Genomic DNA, 21872 nt, shown 5'->3' on the forward strand with positions numbered 1-21872 from the left:
TATGTCTGAACCCAGAAACCATGGTGAAGTGTGGTAAGGATGGATTCTGTGGAACCACACAGGGAAACAGTGGGATGTTCTAGAGTTTCCACACTTCACCATGGCTTGTTGTAGCACCTGAACCCAGAAAGCACACTTTGGTGTGGTTTCCACGTTTCTTCAAGATTTCTGTGCAAACTGCAGCTGCACCTGCAGTAGCTCCTCTTACCTGCACTTGTCACTGTCCTGCCTAGCAGTGCTCTGATTGACCACCGTGTGCTCATTCTTTTCCTTTTTCCATGTGCTGCCTGGATGCCAACCTGGACCTTCAGATTTCAGCAGCATTGGGCCATCGTGCCACATTGCCGCAAGCAGCATCGGCCTTGGGGATGGCCATGCCTGGACTTGCATTTGGTTGCTGCAGGTTGTTGGGCAGTACCTGGAAACTGCCTAGCATCTGGTTTATTCATGCAGCCAATGCTTTTCTCTTGTGGAAGTTGCCTCCACAAGAGAAGCATGCAGACTGCACCTGGACATCACCAGCTGGGTACTCACTCTGGAAAGCCCTTGCCTCCCACTCTATCTCCCACCTTCTGCTATCTTGCCCCTGGTGTTTCTTGGGGCTGTCAGCAAGCCCCACTAACCCCTGCCCTCTGACACCGCTGCAGGGCACATTCCCAATGGCCAGGCAAGAAACTTTCCCAGGCAAGTGCCCAATGTGCTTCGTGGGGAAAGGCTTCCTGGCACAGGTGCCTGCAGTGTGGGAGATGCCCCTTCCAACATACGCAGGTCCTGTGCACAGAGGGACATGAGCACATGTGCAGCAAGGGAGGAGGTGTGGGCGTGTGTGGGCACACAGTGACACAGGGCACGACAGCACTCCTGTAGTGCTCCTCGAGAGCAGCAGTGCCACTCCAGTGAGTAAGCAGTTGCTGCTTCTGTGCAGCATGGAAAGCAAACTCCAGCAGCACTTAGCAGAGGCCGTGCTCCATTAAGCACGTGGGCCGTTGAAGGAAAGGGAGGCCATGTAGGCAGGAACACTGCATGCTGGGATTGATGTTCAACCATGGGGGCTGATGGGATAGCAGCTGCCATTAGGAGGAAATATGGAAGAGGGTGGAAAGCACTTGAGCATGGAAACTATGCTCCTGTCTGAACCTGGTACCCAAAGTGGGGTCCTATGCCATGTGGTGAGCATGCTGCGTGGGTCAGCACTGTGTGTGAATGCTTCCCAGGAATGCGCCCTCCTTTCTGGTCCCTGGCCCAAACTTGTTCTTTTAAGATCTCGTTTTCAAATCTGGCAGTATGAGTTGCTAGAATTATCATTCTTCGTGGTCTCTGTGCAATCACATGAATGGGCTTTGCCATGCAGCAGAAGGCCTGGATCGGAGAGAAAAACTTTGAAAGCTCAGCGGAACGGAGTGGGCGGGAGCCCTCCCACCCCTTCTGGAAGTCCGGATGGGGGAGGGGTCCTTCCCAGTCCCCCAGTTGCATTTGGCTGCACACGCAGTCACTCACAGATCGGAACTTCTCCGCTCAGCGAGCTGTCGTTTTGCCTCTCCTGCTTTTTGCTTCTAATATTAAAAACAAATCTTGCTCTTCACAGTTTTCTCTAACCCTCAAAGCTCCGCCTGCTCACCGAGGCTGTTTCCCAGCACCTCCCACCTCTCCCTTCCCGCCTAGCCTCCTTGCCCGTCTCCATGTGCTTCCCTGGCTTGGCCCTCATGGCTGACCAGGTTTTCTCCATTGCTCCTCCTGCACCGCCCGGATTCCTGCAGGGGACAGCCATACCCACTGCCTCCTTTGCCTGCAAGAGGGACACATGGCCAGGCATTCAGAAAACAAACCCTCCAGCAGAGTTTTAGTAGTGTACAGCTCTTACTGTCAGTAACTCATCTTTTAGGAAGGAGGAAAGATTAAAAAGCAGAAAAAACCTTCCCACACTCAGAATATTCAGCTGCTGAGGGAAAGGATGTGGGTCTAGAGCAGGGGCCGACAACCTTAAACACTCAAAGAGCCTTTTGGATCTGTTTCCCACAGAAAAGAAAACACTGGGAGCCACAAAACCCTTTTGATATCTAAGATGAAGATAACTGCATATATCGTTTTTTACCTTTATGCTATGTATAAAAAACTGGTGTGTTGCATTTATGAAATCAATGAACTGCTACAGAGAAAGCAAATTTTTATTTCTGCATGCCACAAAAACATATTAAGCATACTGATAAACCAGTCTCATCAGCAGTGAAAGCAAATGAATCTGCCCACATACCATTAAACTTTCGGTTTTCTCCTGAAACTTCTTTTCTTGGATTTATTCATGGTTGGCCTACCAGGGGTCGAAAAGCTCAATAAATCCAGCGGGTGTTGCACATTAGTGGTTGTGACGCGTATTTGTTGTGACAGGAGCTGCAGCAGAGGAATGAAAGAGCCACATGTGGCTCCGGAGCCGCGGGCTGCCGACCCCTGGTCTAGGGAAAGAAGCGAGTCAGGTCGCAGAGCTGAGGTTGAAAGCCTCAGCCTCATTATTAGTTGAATCTAAGCAGTGCCTCAGTTTAGCTACTTAATGTTGTTTCCTCCTTTGTCTGTTGACTCTACTCACAGGGACAACCCCATGGCTGACATTTACGGTGCAAACCTCTACAACCGATACCTCCAGGCTCAGGCTGAAGTCAGCGTAACTGCTATGGCAGCGGAAAGTGAGGAACGTCTTGAAGCACAGAGAGAGCACAGTGTCCCAGTCAGTTCTGCAAAGAGTTGCCAGTCTATACTGGTCTGTACTGGGGTCTACAATCCCTATGGAGATGTGCCTACGGGCCGCAATGAGAATATACTGGAGACTGTGTTCCATGGGCATCGAGACTTCCATTTTGATCCAAGCTTGGTGGAGGCCTCTCACATTGTTCATGATGTGAATGATGCTGTGGAACTTGTACTTCAGAAGGAGAACTGGACAAGAGAATGAGCTCTCTCTTCTCACCGGCACGTAATCTGGAGGCACAGGGACAGAGGCAGATCTGTGCTCTTTCTTGTTTAATCCAAGCCAAAGTAAAGGAAAATCTTCCAGTTGTTTTTCTTTTTTCAAAGGATTTCATAAAAATTCCTGTAATCTTTGTCAGCAGGGTGCCTGGTAGGGCTGCAACCCTCTTAGGCTGAAATCCTAGCAAGTGACCAGTTTGCAGTTCCATTCTTTAGCTGGTATATGTGTTCTTGGCTGGAGAGGAGACGGTGCTCCCTCAGGTCTGCTATACTAGCAGCTATCACAGCATCACGAGGGAGGCTGCTTTGGGGGTTTTACTTCTTCCAGATGTGCCTGAACTCTACAGATACTAAAATGGTCCCATCAGGTGAGTTGTGTACATGGTCCAGAACCTCTTCCTCAGGTAGCATGGCTGCTTTATTCCCTGTCAGTCAAAAACATAATCTTTGCTTGCCATGAGCAGTATTACCCCTTCCACAGTACCATGGCAGGCATGTCTTGGGAATACAGGGTTCCAACTGTAGGGTATGCCCCATGATCCAAGCCAAAATTTGGTTCAGTGTCCAGAGGTGTGTTATTTGGGAAGAAACCAGAAACCACCTGCAGAGGAATTTTTAACAGTTCCAGTTTTAAAGAAAATTGGGCAAGAGTGAAAGAAATATATTACCAAATTGTAGAATGGCTTTAACTGCCATGAATTATTCAAGGCAAGGCTAGAATTTGGGAATACTTACTATTCTGCTTCTTCTCCTCCAAATGGAATGTTCAAACAAACAAATATCTTCAAACAAATATTCTCCTGAAGTATTTTCAGATAGTATTTTAGCACCTGTTTGGTTTCATGGTTGGGTACATACTGTATTCATTGTACCTATGTCTGATTTGTCATGGATAGGCTCCCCTTAGAAATCATTGATCCAGTTTAGCTTTCTCCAGGCCAATGTGTTGGACTAACTCCCAGCATACCCTAGCCAGCTGGCCTAGAGACTGTGGCACTGCCTTTGCACACAATTTTGCTTGTGAAGAAGCTTCTCTTTGTATGGAGCAACTCAGTCTAGAAGCTGGACAATGTATGTCTCTAGTTCCCTTTAATACAAATGTTCCAGGTCACTTTTACCCTTTCTGGAAACTTCCATCAGAGGCCACAGGATTGCGCTGCCAAGGCAGCAGAAACAATGTTCAATTTCTTGTAGCTTTTAATTGATGATACTGAAATGTTGTTCATGGAAAGTAAGACATTTGTGTCCTTCTATTGAATAAGGACAGGTTTTAAATTAACAATTTTTGTTGGATATGGCTCTGTAACACAAGCAATATCCACAGTTTCTTACATCCATGTAATTTATTAAATATCACTCATTTTAAGAAGGGGACTCAGTTGCAGGTATAGGTTTGAACTTTGATTCCTTCTTCCTCATGCCCTTTATTTGTTTTTGAAAATCTCTTAGCCAAATCCTTTCTTGTCAAAATGTAGTACAGTCTATAAATTTAGTTCTTTCCATCCTTGTATTGATTATGTTTCTTTTTTATTTAACTGAAGAAGTGTTTGATGGATTTATATAACAAAAGAAACAATAAAAATGCAATGTGGCAAGTAGAAAAATAGCATCAAAAAACAGATTAGAGCAAGCAAGCATGACCAGATGTAGAACATACGACATGGCACGCATCTTGTGCCTGGAAACTGCTGACTTTTAGTGATAAACTTAAGGGTATTGCAAAAGCAAGTATATAAATTCATCCAAACGGTACATTTGGATTTCATGTTATCTTGCCCTTTCTCCAATCAATAACGCATGGTACCTCTCTCACCTTTTATTAACACATCAGCCCTGTATCTTGGAGTAGGTGGAGAGGTGGCTCCTGCAAGGTAGTCTTACGGCCGGGCAAGCATTTGAGCCCAACTCGCACAGCTCCTAGTCCGTCCAGCACCTTCTACCACTCAGGCTGTCCTGTGCAGTGTTTCTCTCTCAGAATTTGGTTTGTTAGATGATGTGACTTGGAAAACGTCTGCTGTGTGGCATACGGAGCTTCAGCAAGTGTGGCTGCCTGTTTATGGTACTACCATAAATAAAAGCCGCACCCACTCAACAATTATGCTACTTCTGGCAAGATACTCCTGCTGGATGAGTTTTCAAACAAAGCAAGTTTGCTGAATTTGCACAAATTTACAAAAATCAGAGTTAGACAAGAATTGGATTGGAAGAAATGTTTATTTAAATACACAGAAAAATATTTCTTTGGACAGATTCTGCTAGGTAAAAGTTAACAGTTTCTGTTTCTTGTCTTGTATTTTTAAAAATAAATGGTCAGTAAGAAGAGAGTTCAGAAATACACATTAAACAATGGAGAACCAAGCACTCAAATTAAAATGGAAAAACTTGGACAAAAATATGAGTACTGTTTGAAAAAAGGGAGAAGAGGGGTAATAAGAATATCAGGCAGAAAGATGATTCAGTGAAGAAAGGATGGGGAGAAAGGCTCTATGCCTAGTAGATCAGCTATTTTGGCCTGGAAAAAAGGAAACAATACTACTGAAAGAAGAGCAATAAATTAATTGGAATATGCGATGATGATGATGATGATGATGACAATGACGACATACTTCTCCTTTGAGAAAGGGCTGTAGTGTAGGGATAAGAGTGCATATTTTGTATGCAAGAGGCTCCAAGATTCAATTCCAGGCATTTCCAAGTGGAGCTGGGAAAGACCCATGCCTAGAGTCCTTGGACAACTGCTGGCAGTGGAAGACATCTGGTTACCTCTTTCAACCTGAGGGTCAAAGGAAATTCTGGAACAGCTCTGCGGGGTTGGAGTCCAGTGGTAGCTCAAGACAAGAGGAAGAGAGCAGAAACTACAAAAAATGGGGTATTATAAGTTAAGGCTCTTACTGCCAGTAATGAAACCTCAGGACAAGAATATCAACTGTTAGAATAGAAAGACGGAAGCACCAGGGCCAGAAAACAACAACTGGCTGCTGGAGGAATGCAGTGGAGTCAGAAGGGGCAGTGACAGCTAGTGAAGTTGGAATTGGTGGGACAAGATTTTTTCCCTTTCTTTGTGTATAGTATACATTGCTACAGTTGTAGTGGCACTCATATACATCCTGCATGTACTGTCTGTGCACGCACAAACACGCGCGTTTAGATAAAGCAGGCATGCTCCAAGGTGTGCTTGGGAACTGAAAATGATTTGAAATGTTCTAGTCACCAAATAAGATAGGCACTGACCCAGCCAAAAGTTGGTGGTGACTGGTGCCCTCTCTTATTCTCCTTCCTCTTTAGTCACAGGGGCTTATTTTAATGTTATCCTCAACATCTTAGCCTTGTTGGTGAGTCCTGCTGCTACACCTGTCTGTGAAGGGTTTGTGGTGCAGTCACAGTAATTAAGCACAATTTTGGGGACTGTCAAATCTGCAGAAAGATGGAGGGATATTCTGTTCTATAAAAAAATTCAAAGTGACTGTCTTCATGAACTTAATATGTAGCCAACCTCATACCACTTACTCCATTTCCCCAAGTAGCCTGTGTTACTTTTATCATGATGAATGAAATTATACTGGTAAAGTACCTCTAAAATATTTATTGTAGAAATCTCGTAATGACTCATTACTCATAATTACTCATTTATAACTAAAATACTATTATAAATTAATTTTACACCTACATGAATATTTTAATTCTCTTAATTGTGATACCAGTTTCCACATCTAGCAACGAATTCTTTCCTACAAAGCAAATCTATGGGCACTTTTCTACTGTGCTCTGCTCACGCTAAAAGCCTTTCAGCCTCAGCACAGGACAATACACAGTCTCCATACCGCAGGCAGTTGTGAGGCAACAAAGACAACTTCCATCTTGGGAAATCGCTTTCTGCAAGTGACATAATAGGCTGAGATAATCTCCCAAGATTGCCTTGAATAACCTGGAGAGCAATGCTGATTTTCTAGAGACAACTGGGCAAAGCTGGGAGGGTGGCAAGCCATGTTTATACTTTAAGAACTTCAATGTATATTTTTAATGCATCAAGGAATACCAAACAGGTCCATACACGGGCATGTAACCAGATCCCTGGGTGACTATCTCACAGCTTAATGACAGGTTTTTTGTAGAGATTGAAGAAATGGCCTGTTTGCCCCTTGGAAGGAAGGGACTCGTATTTGGACATAATTCCTTGAAGGGAGGGAGGGGACGGAGGGGCCACGTTTGCACACAAATGCCTGCTAGGCCAGGTTTCTGCCTTTTTACACAACCGCTCCTCTGGCAAAAGGGCACCTTTTCTTCCCAGAATGGCAATTGCTTCCTACATGGTCCTGCCCTAACAGAGAAGTCGGCCAGTTGGAGGGATGAAGGATCCAAGGCCCTTCTGAAGCCGCTCTGGGCTTATGCCATTGGCTGGAAATGGCTTTATGACTGCTGGTAGCCTCATCCGAAAGCTTTTCTGGCTGCTTGAAGGAGGGGTCCAGTAGTGGTACGAATAATTTGTCCCCAGCCCAGAGTCAGGGAGCCTTTTCATGTGAGCCATTTGTCTGCAGGTCCTTCCACCTTGTCCTCACAGGATCAGAGAAGCTGAATGAAAAACCGTCTTGAAGCTAGAGACTCGAACATGCTAGAGCACAACCAAAATAAAGCCAGGACGAACAAGTTAAGGCACAGTCTTGAACAACTTCTATATGGAAAAAGGCCTACAGCTCCCAGCAGGGTCAGCTATGCTAGTTGGGGCATGCTGGGAGTTGTAAGCCTTTGTTCCTGTCTAAACTTGCACACTAAGTAGGATTGTATATGTTAGTCATAAAGTCGTGTCCGACCCATTGCGACCCCATGGACAACATTCCCCCAGGCCCTCCTGTCCTCCACCATCCCCCGGAGTCCACTTAAGCTCATGCCAACTGCTTCAGTGACTCCCATCTAGCCACCTCATCCTCTGCTGTCCCCTTCTCCTTTTGCCGGCAATCGTTCGCAGCATCAGGGTCTTCTCCAGTGAGTCCTTTATACTTGTATACTTAGTCACAGGCTAAATCTAAAAATAATTGAGAAATTAACTGCAATTACATCTTCAAATGCATCCTTCTTTTCCTTCTTCCTGTGTTGGGATGGGTTTGAGCAAATCCCACTTGGGACTATGGAAAAGCCTCCCCTGGGAAAGGGTATAGCCATTTAAGAAACCCTGTAAGGTTGGATTTAGCTGACAAGATGGACAAAGGTCTGATTATGTAAACAGAAGCTTTTTATGTTCACACATTAAAGGCAAGAGGCATGATGAAGAGTTGCCAGAAGAGGCAAGACTTCAAAATAAGATGCAGAGTAAGCCAAATGAGCTGTGGAATACAGAATAGGAATGAGGAAAGCAGCTATGAGATCAGAGTTAAGTACATTACAGCAAGTGAGGCAAGAAAGAATTTAAACCAAAATTATCCCTCCTGTTCAACATCTTGGCATGTTAATTCAGGCTTGCTGAGTTACTTACCAGCTCAAGTATGTCATCCATCCTCTCCCACTCAAAGAGCAATTTGCACTTTAAAAAACCTGCATATAATCTGACTTATCTTCTTTTGTCTTTTCCTTCCCCAGCTGCAGGTTCCTGACAGCTCCTGCAAGACATAATTAAAGGTTTTCATTCCTGTGCTTTATTTTAAGCATTCCTCCCCACTTTAAGTCCCCAGATTGTTTTTAATGTGTTCTAAAGGCAAAGTCTTCTTACTGGTTTGTGAGACAAATGTAGAACTTGCCCCCATTTCCTCAAACAACATTAAGATGCTTGCAGTTGTGTCCAGTTGATTTTGGTTTCTTATTCTAAACTTCAAATTTGCTTTCAAAGCGTGATCGGTCTTAGTTCAGTAATTCCAACATAATGTACCAAGGTGGTATTAAGAGACGCTACTGCTTTCCTGTAATTTGACTCATGCAGTACAGCCCAAGATGATGACAATAATGGGGGCTTCTCTCTAGAAACTATTTTTGCTTTTTAATATCAGTTCAGCCTTAAAGTAGATGAAGTAATCATGAAGCTCATAATGCCCTGAGCATATATATATATGCAGGTTACTTTTATCTCATGATCAAGGCTAGTATCAGCCAACAGTCATTTTCAGTTACATTGAAAGTCTCCTGGGTCAATGAATATGGCTTCCTTGTAGGACAGGAGTACAGAACTTCAGGCCTAGGATCCCAAACCAGCCCTTCGAGGTATTCCAGAAAGCCATACCATCTTCTTTTGGTCCAGCTTCCTTTGCCCAGCCATGCTTGCTTCAAATGCAGTTATATGAGGGGTAGAGAACTTCAGCTGTTTTGTCAGCAGCCCCCAGAATCCCTTACCATTGCCCACGTTGGCTAGGATTCATGGAAGTAGTGGGCCAAAACATCTGGAGGGCTCCAAATTGCCCACTCCTGCCTGGCTATTTATTTGAACTTATACAGATTCCACGGGGATGGGAAAGCGGTCTATGATGATACTAAACATTTTTATTTATTTATTTAAAACATCTGTATGCCACCTATTGGGGTATAGCATCTCTAGGCAGCTCACAATCAAGTATTTAACCATAATATAAGGCTAAAACGTGATTATATGACATGACTAAATACGTGGTTGTATTGGAGTTGATGTCCTGTGCTGAACTGCGAGTTCCACCCCAATACTGGTCTAGTTACAAATGCTCTCCGTGGCACTGGGCAAGCGAATGTGCTGCGCCTCAGCCCTGGAAGGCCTTCGACACTCCATCCTGCCTTTCAGTCCTGCTACAGGGCTGACTAAAGGGGAGCTTTATCCTCGACACATTAACTCGAAATTAAGTCCTGTTGAATTGAATTCTAAGTAAGTGCACAAAGAACTGCAGCCTGAAATCTCCATGCAGCACTTTAAGTGAACGTTGTACATTTAAAATACACTATAGGAATTTTAAGCATTGTATTATACTCACTATTAATGATGTTATACTCATATGTGGTGCTGAAATGTGTGAACCACACCCACAGGTTAATTCCACAGTAACTATCCTTGAGTAGGCAGAACCAAGTTGTCTTTTTTATATTTCTTGTAAGGCCAGAAGCGACTAGGACACAAAAGTGGTCATGCCGGGACATGGCCTGAAAGGACAGTATCCCTGCTGAAACTAAGGAGTTTGGGGGTTTGGCCAATTCCTTTGTGTGAAACTACCTTGAAACATTACGCATGTTACCTTTCTGTGGAACTTACTGCCGAGGGGAAGACCAGCAGGTCAGAGCTGTCAGAGCGCATATCATTTTTCAAAAACCATTCTTTTCATCTATTATCATCACTATGTATACTATAAAACCGCCGAATCTGGTGTCTCAGCGTGGTTTCACTGAACCGTGGTCTGAAAGCAAGGCCGGACACACCAGAGTGCAGCGCATTTTGGGGAAGCTTGTCCTGCAGCGCATTTTGGGGAAGCTTGTCCTGCATCACCAACACAGCCAGTGTGCCTCTCCATGAGGCAGTGACCGGGAAGGGGAGCATTCCCTGCCTAGAGAGACACAGCGCTGCCCTCAAGCTCTCCATCTTCTTGCCTGGTCCCCCCATGCCCATCTGCAGGGCCGTAGGCTGCAAAACTCCAAAAAGATTCCATTTAATTATTGATGGCAAACTCGTGAATAATCACATCTGGGAAAGTTAAACCTGCAAAAGTTGAGATTTGACTGTTACATATTCTTTGCTATTATTCACAGTTTCAGGCATCTGCTGGGGGACTTGAAACAAATCCCCCAGGGATTCAGGGGTTTTACTGAATTATATAGAGACACCCCCCCTTTAATAACCAATAATTTCATTATTTAGAGCTGCATCTTATACTCAGGTGGTTATTTTTTGTAAACTACTCTTAGAATCACTGTATAAGCTGCTCCTAGCTTTTTTCAGTAATTGAATGTGATGAAAATATAATTCTGTGTAAAAATCAGTGAAGAACTAGCATTACTTCCCCAAGCAGAACATGCTCACTTCATCTGTAAGCATGCAATGAAAGGGCTCAAGAGTCTCTCTTCACCAATAGTGCCCTCCAGAGGTGTCGGACTACAACTCCAAGCATGCTGGCTGGGGGATGCTGAAAGCTGTAGTCCAGTGCATCTGCAGCGGATGAGGCTGGGGAAGGCTGGGCTAGGCAGCGCTAAAGAGGGGGTGCCACTGCTCCCTGAGGCACGAAGACATCGCAAAATGAGCTTCCCTCCCTAGGCAACAGCCTCTTCCCGCTGCTGCCTCCGACGAAGTGACTCATTTGCCGCTGCATCGGGCCGCCCACCCAGCTGCCGAGAGGCTCATTCCGAGGGGTGGGCAAGCAAGCGGCAGCTGCTCTCGGGGACCCTCTTGCCTCACGGGTCAGGCGGTGCCACCAGCGCCTGGCAGGCCTTTCTGTCCGAGAGAAGCAAGCAGCAGCGAGGACAGCAGCAGCGGGGGGGGGGGGGGCACCTTGCACACGCCTCGCCGCCCTCTCTGCACACACGCCCTCACGCCTGCCTTGCCCAGGCACCGGCCCCGCGTCTCCGCCGCCTTTTCTCCTGTGGCGGCAACTGGCAGCTGCCCGGCTTCCCCTCCGCCTGCGCCTCCGCTCCGTGCACCAGAGCCGCCAATCACCTGGGGCGTCCTTCTTCGCTTCCCTTGGATCCGCTCCCGGACTCGCGTCCTCCGCTGGATCCGCTCCGCGTTTCTTCTGATTCCGACGGCGGGAAGGGGAAGATCCAGGCCGGGTCTCGGCTGTCGCTCAGCCCCTGCCCACCCGCCTCTTCCCTGTCGCCCATCATCATCCTCGCCGTCTGCTTTGCTCGCCGCTGGCCGGGACCGGATTGCGCTGGGCAGGCTGCTTGCTCGGGACCCGGCCGGGAGGGCAGTGGCTCGCCCGCCCTTCGTCTTGGGGAGCGAGGGGAGGACGACCATGCACCGAGTCGTCTCCAACCAGCGCTCGGTCTCCTCCTCCTCGGGCTCCTTCCAGGCTCCTCCGCCGCCTCCCCCCGCCGCTGCCGCGGACCTGCAGCCCCTTTTCCTGGGCGGCGGCATCAGCACCAGCAGCAGCAGCAGCTCGAGCGGCGGCACCCGGAGGGGCAGGAGGGGCTCAGTATCCAGCTCGGCCTCCACCCGGACTCGGAGCAGCAGCAGCGGCGGCGGCGGCCGCAGCAGTGAAGAGGAGGAGGAAGAGGGCGAGGAGGAGGAGGAGGCCAAGCCGCTCGTGCCGGTCCAGGACCCCGCCTCGGCCGCCGCCGCCAGCGCCACCCCCGCCTCCGCCTCCGCCTCCCCGGGCTGCAGCAGCCCGTCCACCTCGGGCTGCAGCATGACCGCGGGGGAGCTGTACGGCGCCCCCCTCGCCGGGCCGGGGCCCGCAGCGGGGCCCGCGGCGGGGCTGCTGTGGGCGGGGGGCGCGGGCGGCGGCGGGTCGCGCTGGGGCTACAAGGCGCTGTCCCTGGTGCTGCTGCTGGGGCAAGGCGCGCTGCTGGACCTCTACCTGATCGCCGTCACGGACCTGTACTGGTGCAGCTGGATCGCGACGGACTTGGTGCTGGCCGCCGGCTGGGGCATCTTCTTCTGCCGCAACAGCCGCGCTCGGCGCCGGGAGCGCCCGCCCGCCTCGGCCGGGGGAGGGCACCCGCCGCCGCCCTTGCACCCGCTGCTCGGCCACCCGCCGCACGGCGGGAGAGGCGGCGGCGCGGCCGCGGGCGGCAAGGCGGGGGGCGCGCCCCGGGGCGGGGACTTCGCCTACGCCCACCTGGCCTGGCTGATTTACGCCATCGCCTTCACGCCCAAGGCGGCGCTCATCCTGGGCACGTCCATCCTGGAGCTGGTCGAGCTGCGCCTGCCGCTGGGCGCCACCGGCTTCCGCATCACGCTGGCGCTTTCGGCCCCGCTGCTCTACTGCCTCCTGCGGGCCATCGGCGCGGAGGGCGGCGGCTCCGGCTCCGGCTCCGGCTCCGGCCAGCTGCTCCTGCCGCCCCACCCGCCGCCGCAGCACCGCGCCGCCGCCGCCTTCCTGGCCACCTGCTTGGACCTGCTGGACAGCTTCACCCTCCTGGAGCTGCTGCTGCTGCAGCCCGGCCGGCCGGCCTTGCCTCTGCCGCCGCCCCTCCGCTACGTGCTGATCGCCGTGTATTTCCTGTGCCTGGCGTCGCCCGTGCTCTGGCTGTACGAGCTGAGCGCCCCGCGGGCCCCCGGCGCCGGCCGCCTGGCCCTGCACTGGCTGCTCCCCGCCGGCCTGCTGGACGCGCCCCTCCTGGCCCTCCGCTGCCTGCTGCTCGTGCGCTACCAGCAGCCGCTCTCCATCTTCATGCTCAAGAACCTCTTCTTCCTGGCGTGCCGGGGGCTGGAGGCCATGGAGACCTGCTGCCTGCTCCACTCGGCGGGCGGGCACGGGGGCCACGCCAAGAACGTGGCCACCCCTTCTGCAGGCGTCGTGGGGGGCCAGCTCAGCCACTGCATCTCGGAGAACGACATGGGGCCCCACGGCTACGTCAACACACTGGCCGTCACAGCGCAGAGCTGAGGAGGAAAGGGAGTGGGGCCAAACCCATGCCAGCAGCACTGTCCCCGTGGCTTGCCCTTCCATTTAGCCTGGTCCCCTCTAGATGTGCTGGACTACAACTCCCACAGTTCCTGGCCAGCATGACCAGACTGTCTGGGGACTGTGAGAGTTGCCCAGTCCATCTGGGAGACACCGGGTCGGGAAGGCAGAGTTTTCCCAATGGTTGAGTGCCCACCTTTACCTTACAACTGTATTCCCTACCAGTCTAATTTAGGTACCCAACTTGCTGTGCATATTTTCCATTTATAACTCTCCAATTTTCAGGATGACCCAGCTATCCATACCCAGGTCTATTAATAGACAGTAATTGTACACTTGGCCTGGCTCCCACCACACCTCCCATTACATCATTGATCAGTTCCAGTGTGTCATACTTAGCTATTTGCCAGTACTGCCTTTGCCCTGGAAACTCCATCCAAGGAGGCCAGCTGTATCTATTTTGCAGTATCCCTGTCCTCCTTTCAATGCCAGTCAATGTCATTTTTGGCCACTGATAAGAGCTCTCCTAAATTGCTCCCACTGTTCACAGTTCTGCTAATCTCAGTCATACTGAGACCCAGTTCACATTAAGCCAGGTGATTAGCTCCAATACACTGAAGCAATGCATGCTGCCTTAAGTAGATTCTGTCCATGAAAAACATTTCCCTGGCATAATTGGAAGTGTCCCCTCAAGCACTGAAGTGGTTTTTGCCACTGCAGAAAGGTGCTCATGAGATTTAGATTCCTTGGTAGCACTAAAACCTCTTGAATAACATCAAGTGCTTAGTTTTTAATTGTAAGTTTTCCCCTGATACATTCCCTGTGCTATTGCCTTAAAATCTCTACCTTGTCTACAGACCCATTTTTCGTAAGAATGGCAGCTGAAAAAAAATAAATCTTAAAATTTAGTTTTGCAGAGGGACTCCCAGTGATGTGGCTGAGTATTCACGAATACTGCAAGCATCAGGCATTCCCAAACCATCCACTGACCCCTAATGATGGCAGAAAAAATATTTTTTTAAAAAAAAATCTCATCCCAAATCCTTGATCCTTAGTCCCATACACTATTTCTAATCCCTTGCTTCTACACCACGTCCCATAACGTCCCACACTATCGTCCTATGTATTCTGCAGATTCTCTCTCAATGGGCATTTGCCATACTGTGGCTACAGATACCCTACTGTCTAGCTGCCCCTCCTTGTGTTTTTCCCCATCATTTTCATGAGCTGGTCTTATTAACAACAGGGAGGAAAAAAGGTCACCAATTTCTCTCCCATTTCTTAGCCTTGGCCAGGCTCCTCACTCTGGCCTGTCCTTACTGAGGTGCCTCTTATCACCACTGCCTATCTGGGAAGAAGGGACAGCCACTACCTGAATTGCTGGGAGAATCCCACTGGACTTGCCTGCTCTCTAATTGTAAACTGTTCAGGTCTTCATATCTACCTAAGGCTGCTGCACATGTAAGCAAAGGGTAGCCCAGCCATAATGCCAACATGGAACAAAGAAAGGAATGTTATCGCTGGTGCTAAATTAAGCCTAGTTCCATTAGTAAATCTGTGAGTGGGCTATGGCACTCACAGTGCAGGTAAGGGCTTGCACAGTTAGATGCTCTGCTGTACAAAAAGGCCCTCCACAAAAAGGGCAAGGGTTTGAGTGTACCTTCCTGATGTGCCAACTTCCCGTATGAAGGATTTTTAGGGGCACAGGTATAAGGGAACATTCAGTAATGTAAATTCCCACCTGTAGACTAAAGTGGTACAGTCTAGACACAGCTGTACCACCTCAGCAAAAATTAAGCCTTTGCCAATCAAAAATTGTGCCTCTCCTTAGCACTTGCTCAGGGTGCTGTAGCTGTTCCAGGGCAGGTCAAGGGCACCATTGTTCTTAACAGTCATTTCCTTTTTTAGGTTCCTTCTGCTAACTGTTCAGAGGAAAATTCCAACACAAAAGATCAAAAATATCTATAAGGACAGATCAGCAAGAATCCCCTTTCTTAGGAAAGGTCACCTTTTTCCACTGTAGGTTCTTTTTTAAATTTACAGTGTCTCAAGATTCGGTTTATTTCCCTTATGAGCACTTACGTGCTCCACAACCACCACAAGAGTTTTTATTTGTATGATTGATGGTTTCCAGTTGATGATTTAGGAAGAAACTGTGCTGGACATGGCTTCAGTATGTTAGGCCTTGGAATATGTGACTCACTTGCCAAAAGCAGTCATTTTTAACCTTCTGTACTTTGTAAAAAACAACTCATGAAAGCCTCTGTCCGTCGATCTCTGAGATAAAGTAATTCCCTCATGGGAAACATTTCTGGGATTAGGATGGTACCTGCAATCTTTTAAGAAAGGAAGTATCTTTTTCCTTGTTGAACATTTCTACCTCTGTGCTTCAACCTCATTGCATCATGCGTTGACTTTGTGCATTGGAACAGTTACATCTGATTTTAACCAAAGGAGGGCTTCAACACCCTCCTTGGCTAAGACATTTATCTAACCGGTGATAACAGGGTCTATCAGTGATCTCTACTTGCAGGGGCTCTCATTATTCTTGGGGACAGACTTGCATGATTTTAAGGAATTGGTGCTGTTTTGAGGACAGCTTTCCCTCGCTTATACAGAGTCAACAGTGGTTGGTATACAAGCAAACAGAACATCCAGTAGAGCAAATATGATAAAAGGAACACTGGAACCAACCCTTTTCCTTGTTTTTAAGTATTTATTGGTGCTGCCTGCTATGTGCTGTGTGTTTAAATCCAATTTGACATGGAACAAGAGAAACCACATTACCAAAGGTCACAGGCAGCAGCTTGAGTATGTTGGCCAGATCCTCAATGCTTTCCCCGTACGGCCATGTTTCTTGGTTTGCATGTAGCTCCAACATTGCTTGTGAGAGAGGGAAGCCTGTTTTGGTTGACTCAAGCTACCTTGAGTTTTAAAATTCCCTAAGCATATGTTAACCTGATAATGGCCATGCAGCTATATAATAGACAGGTGGCACTGACCAAGTAAGGATATCTTGAATCAACTTCTATTAAAAAAATACCCAGCATTTAGATAATTTTAAAAATACAAACTTGAATTTTTAGAGGTTCCTGTTACTGGGCATGGTACTAAACAATGCCAAGTGCCCCCCCCCCCCCCACAACCTACCTCAATACTTCACCAACCACTATCCAAAAACCTGTGGTGAGATAGGATGTTATTCCCTACTTGGTCAATCCACTTTTTGCACTTAAATTACTGCAGTATGAAGGAATGATACAAATGCCGTAGTAGGTGTTAAAGAATCTGGTTCTTAAGCATTGCTATTATATTGTGTTTGAACTCTTTGTACTCAGAGAATAGTAAATTTTGTCGGGTGCTTCACTCTTTATAGTAAATCTGAGATAGCTGCTGAGTGATCTCAGACCAGTCTATTGCTATCACCAGAGTAAGCATGAGGGCTTCACTTTCTCACCAGAGCTTTATTCTGGTGCGGAAGCAGAGCTTTTGAAATAATTGTATGAAATTCTGGTCAGAGGCCTTCCCTCCAGTAATTCTTTTCTGTTTGTCTGGACAATCTTGGTGCTGTGACTGTGATTGTAAAATTTAAGTACTTTGGACTTTCCCCCTGAGCTCTGAGATACTTCTAGAGGTGATGCTAATTTCCAAGTAGTGAAAAGAGGTGTATATTATCCTTCATGTCCTTCTGAAGAGAAAAAAATCTGCTATGAAGCAATCCATTGTGTAGTAATCAAACAATACAAAAAGTTTATAGCAGATATTTGCATTTCAACAGGCACTCCTATTACAAGTTAAATTGAACATTTAAGTACATTGTGGAATATATGCCAGTCACAACACTACCATGGGTGGACTGATGCTGGCTAACAGAGAGAGATTAAATTAACAAATCTGATTGAGTGAAGTATCTTATGCCATGCAATTGAAATCAATTCAAGTGGGATTGTGACATATTTACTTTGTATGGGTCCCAGCCCAAATGTAATCCTTTCACCACAGTCTAAACAGGGGCCATAAATGTGTGGAGACAGGCTTCTTGGGATGAAGAACCAAGGACAGGAGTGAGTGGTGTGGGTGGAGTTCCTCTTCCTGACCCAGGTCCCAATGCTATACACACAGAGCTGCCTTAGAGAAGCAGTAATCACATCTATTAGTTATGGCAGGCATGGGGGGCCTCAGCACTGTGGTCTGCCTCCATGGCCATGACTCCTCCCTTGGCTCCACCTTCATTCCCCAACCAGAAATAATTTGGTGTGAGGGGGTTGGCTTTCTGCAGTTCTGCTCTCCCATTCTAAAATTATGAAATGCCTAAGGCAGAGTTACTGCCAGTAAAAGCTTTAACCTACAACATTCTGTATATTTTGGCTCCATTCACCATTGGCATAAAGTCCCCAGTAGGGTCTCCAAAATGGAATTTGAAAGAAGTTCCCCACCTGAGTTATAGCATGAGGAAACACTCCTCCCGCAACTTTCAAATACCAGATTGATGCAATAACTGCTTTTTCTAAGAGGGCATAGTGTAAGCAGGGTGTATTTTTCTTTTGAGAGAGTTGGGTTTATTAACAGTGTTCTAACATTTCACTAATGCTAACTTGTTTAGCATTGGAAATGAGTATTAACAATTGTGGCATAAAGTACATTTTGAAGTTATAATGCACTGCCTTTACTGTTGAAAGTACTGGCAGTTGCAGTTAGGATAATATATCTTGGCTTTATGAACAGCTGTTTGCATCATCTTTGCTATCCAGTGGCAAGTGTGAGAGGATGTACATTGTGTTTGCTGTTGCCAGATTTTTGGAATAACCAAGGCTCCCATAAAGGGTTTCTGTTAAGTGTTTCTAGCATTTCTTTGTTATGCAATTGTATTAGCCAAATTCAGCGCGACTGGAATGGTTACTGTCCACACTGGAACTGCCTGAGCATTATGCTACGGAAGGAAACTCGGAACTTTCCTTTTCAGGACAAGCTACAACTATAGAGACAGCAACTATAAAAGCAACTGTTTTTGCATAAGAGTAGAGTCAAGCAAAAAGGACAAGGAAACTTAGCATCTTCACAAGTTTTACACAGCTTTTTAAAAAACCAGATTTTGTTCTTAAAATAAACAAAAGCAACTGAATTTTCTTGAGGTCTGATTACTAACTCTGATGAGTGGTAGTTTCTGAATCCAACATTTTAAAAGCAGGAAAGCTCAAATGAAAGAGACAAACTTTGTAGAGTACAGCAAAATGAGAACTACTAAGCTGGTACAATCAGTACTTCCACTTCAGACAGTAGGTAATCACATTTTTGTGAGCTACCAAAATAATTTTTATTAGCAAATGGCTAGAAGTAAAGATTTAAGTCTTGCTGCACTTAAAACATTTTTTTGGTGGAGCTTCAATGCTACATTCTCCCACCTGTTGTTGAAAGTGGCGTGTCCAGTTTACCAGCTCAGTGTTCTGCCAGCTCTTTTATTCTTTGGACATACACCAAAGCATACACAAATTGGCTCAGGGGAAGTGTCACCCCACCCCAAATTGCTTCTAGGAGTTAAATGCCATCAATGGCTTCCTAGTAGTGATATTCTATTATATTGTTCCTGGAATCTCAGCAGATAGCTTACTACCAGCAGCCACACCACAAAGGATGACCAAGGATGCAAGCTACTCAAGTCAATGGAATTGATCTTGTCAGAGAAGTAAATATATGTTCTTTCTCACTGAAAATGCAGAGTCACTGCCTGGGTTTGAAGACCATCAGAATAAATGTGTAAAAAATGATATTCTCTAGCCAAATTTTCAGGGAATAGGAGAGGGAAAACGCAGTGTCCAAAAGTCCAGAAGGCAGACTATCCTAACAATGGAGAAGGAAGAAAAAAAAAGTGCATTCATCTTCCATGGCAGTGACCACTGAAGCCTTAGATCTGGGCTCTGCTTGTACAAGAAATGTAAATGAAATATGTAAGTAAAAGCATAAGTAAATGCTAAGATTTTTGAGATGATAAATTCTGTGTCTGTTATAGGAAGGTATACTTTCGTATCAAAGTTTTTAAAAACCTGGTAAAGCTGAATAGTAACTAGTGGTCATAAAGCTTCTGGTGGTATGGCAGTGGTGGTCTTAGAACATTTTTTATAGCTTCTTCCTTCCACTTCCCAAATAATGCGGGGATGTTGCAGGACTACTGTACAATTTTCTGAGAAAATGTATATAAAATGAGTTCTTACAGAGGAAATGTTCAATATTATGTAGCATGAAGAACATTCTGTTTACACAAAATATTTGTGCAGTACAAAATAGACTTAAATCATCCAGCTAATCATTTCCATTTTATGTAGACTGACATTTAAGTACAACAGTAGACACATCAGAAGTTCGGTTTCAACTGAATGTAGCATATCTTAGCTTGATTTGCTCTCAACTGATTCCTGTGCATAAAGATTTTGGGTAGATATCTTTATTCCCAATTGACAATAGATTTGGCACTTATTTAACTGCCTGTAGATTCTAGAGTACTTCTCTGGAAGAAAATATTTTATTTGCAAATGCAAAACATAAAAAGAGCTAAATCAGTTCACATAAAATATGGTTTCCTTTTATTCAGGGTGGCCCATCAAATGTTTTGACTTACCATTCTCACCTTCCCTTCCTACTAGCTATGCTGGCTAGAGTTGACTGGACTTGTAAACATTTCGATGGCCACAGGTTACCCATCCTGTCTTTAATTACTTAGTTATGGTCTGCAAATGAAATAACAAAACTGAGAAAGTAGAATCAGCAATAATACTTCAGTCTGCAGGTGAGTGATCAAGTTTTTGCATGTTTCTACCTTCTGAAGTGGGTTCTTTAAATGGTAAGAAACACCCAGCAAAATTCTTGTAAAATGTACATCATCATTATGAAAAAAGGCAGACAAAAACCCAGCTATGACACATCTATTGAAGGATACTGCTGAGTTGCTTCTAAAATGGGGCACAAAGTAATTCAACGGAATAGGTAGCAGCTCTTCTTTTGTTTATCTGCAATGATGCAAACAAGACAGCAGGAACTGTAATAGAATTATGGTACTTGGGAAAGAGCCTTGTTGCATCACAGGAGTTTTTGTGTACTTCTCTTTGGGCTGATTTAGTTAACAAAGTACATGGATATTTTGTTTTTCCATTTCTTAATAGAAGAGCTTAGCTATAATAATCCTATCATACAGGATATTTCAAGAGTATTTCACTTTGAAGCATCCATTTTCATTGTAAGTGTTAGTATACTATGCCAACATATGACCTTCGCCAGAGAAGCGAAGCTAGTTGTGTTCTTCGTTCTTTTGCTCATTCACTGAATCTTGGTGACTTCTGGTATGTAACTCATTCTTACGGCCATATTTGCTAGCTTTAATCCCTTCCCTACATTATGGCAAAACTTGTATACATTAAAGACACACAAAACCTTTCTTCAGATGCCAGATATGGCTAATATTTAAATAGAGCCATATTTTGAATTGAGCAGCTGCTGAAAGAGCAACATTGGCTCAGTCCACTGAACAGTTACTGGACCAGCCAAGATATAGGCAGAAAGGTCTCTGCCTCTTTTCTCCCAAGCAAGCACTTTACATTTATATCCTGTAGCTACTTGCTTCCATTTGACTCTCCTGGAAGTCAGCAGCTGTGGTACAAAATAGGAAGGAAGTAAAGAGCATTTGGGAAAGATACATCCTAAAGAATGTCTGTGTTTCTGACACAGTGCACCTACTTGTGCCATAGAGATGTTGTTGCATCTTTGCAGAAAATTCAAAGGCATAAAATGGATGAAATCAGAAACCAAGAAATTAGTGCATGGCTGCAATTTCCTATGTCTCAATTCAATTACATATCCCTTCTCTGCTTCAGTGCCTTCTAAGTTAGATTTTCTGAGAAACTTTTCCTGGCATTATAAGATAAAGGAAAAACATCTCCATTATCAAACTAATTGCATTATACAATAATTTTAACAATATTGTTTATCCATTCATAACTTGAGTATCGAAGCTGCAAACATTTGCAATTTGCTTGAAAACCCCTGAACCCAGATATCCCTGCTGGTACTATTTGTGGTATAAGAGCAAATTGATCACTGTAACATTTAAATTAGGCAGAGTGATTACTTAATACAGACTTCAGATAAATACAAGAGCATTTCATCTTATTGACCTTAAGTCTGAATAGCTTAGAGTACAATGTTTGCTGAGGAAGATGCTGAGGATGTTCTTCTGTGGATCATTCATTTTAGTCATTTGTAAGTTATCTCAAGTTCATTAAAGATCTGTAATTGAAGAACAGCTGCAAGCCATCTTAAGCTATCTATACTCTCTGGGTTCAGAGGCAACATACTACTGCCTGAACTTTCTAGGATAACAGCAGGGGAGGTCTTTTGCTGGTGGACTTCCCAGAAGTATTTACTTGC

At 45.9% G+C, this 21872-nt stretch overlaps 2 protein-coding genes across 2 annotated transcripts in view; both read left to right on the plus strand.

Moving 5' to 3' along the window:
• The window catches only part of HDHD5 (haloacid dehalogenase like hydrolase domain containing 5), an 18786-nt gene extending 14324 nt beyond the window's left edge, over positions 1 to 4462 (plus strand). Inside the window, exon 8 of the mRNA XM_044417021.1 lies at positions 2584 to 4462. Coding sequence (XP_044272956.1) covers positions 2584 to 2944 — 361 coding nt within the window. The 3' untranslated portion in view covers positions 2945 to 4462. The remainder of the gene's footprint in view (positions 1 to 2583) is intronic.
• Positions 4463 to 11810: 7348 nt separating this feature from the next.
• On the plus strand, positions 11811 to 13439 carry TMEM121B (transmembrane protein 121B). Its single transcript, XM_044416984.1, has 2 exons — positions 11811 to 12023; positions 12192 to 13439. The coding sequence occupies exons 1-2, from the start codon at positions 11844 to 11846 to the stop codon at positions 13437 to 13439; spliced, it is 1428 nt and encodes a 475-aa protein (XP_044272919.1). The 5' UTR covers positions 11811 to 11843.
• Positions 13440 to 21872: the final 8433 nt, after the last annotated feature.

Source organism: Varanus komodoensis, unplaced genomic scaffold (genome assembly GCF_004798865.1).
Source record: "Varanus komodoensis strain SLA01 unplaced genomic scaffold, ASM479886v1 scaffold85, whole genome shotgun sequence".
In the NCBI taxonomy this organism is placed as follows: Eukaryota; Metazoa; Chordata; class Lepidosauria; order Squamata; family Varanidae; genus Varanus; species Varanus komodoensis.

Coding starts and splice junctions, on each gene's coding strand:
- TMEM121B (XM_044416984.1), top strand. CDS start 11,844: ATGCACCGAGTCGTCTCCAACCAGCGCTCGGTCTCCTCCTCCTCGGGC. Junction 12,024..12,191: donor GGAGGGGCAGGAGGGGCTCA/GTATCCAGCTCG, acceptor CCCGCCTCCGCC/TCCGCCTCCCCGGGCTGCAG.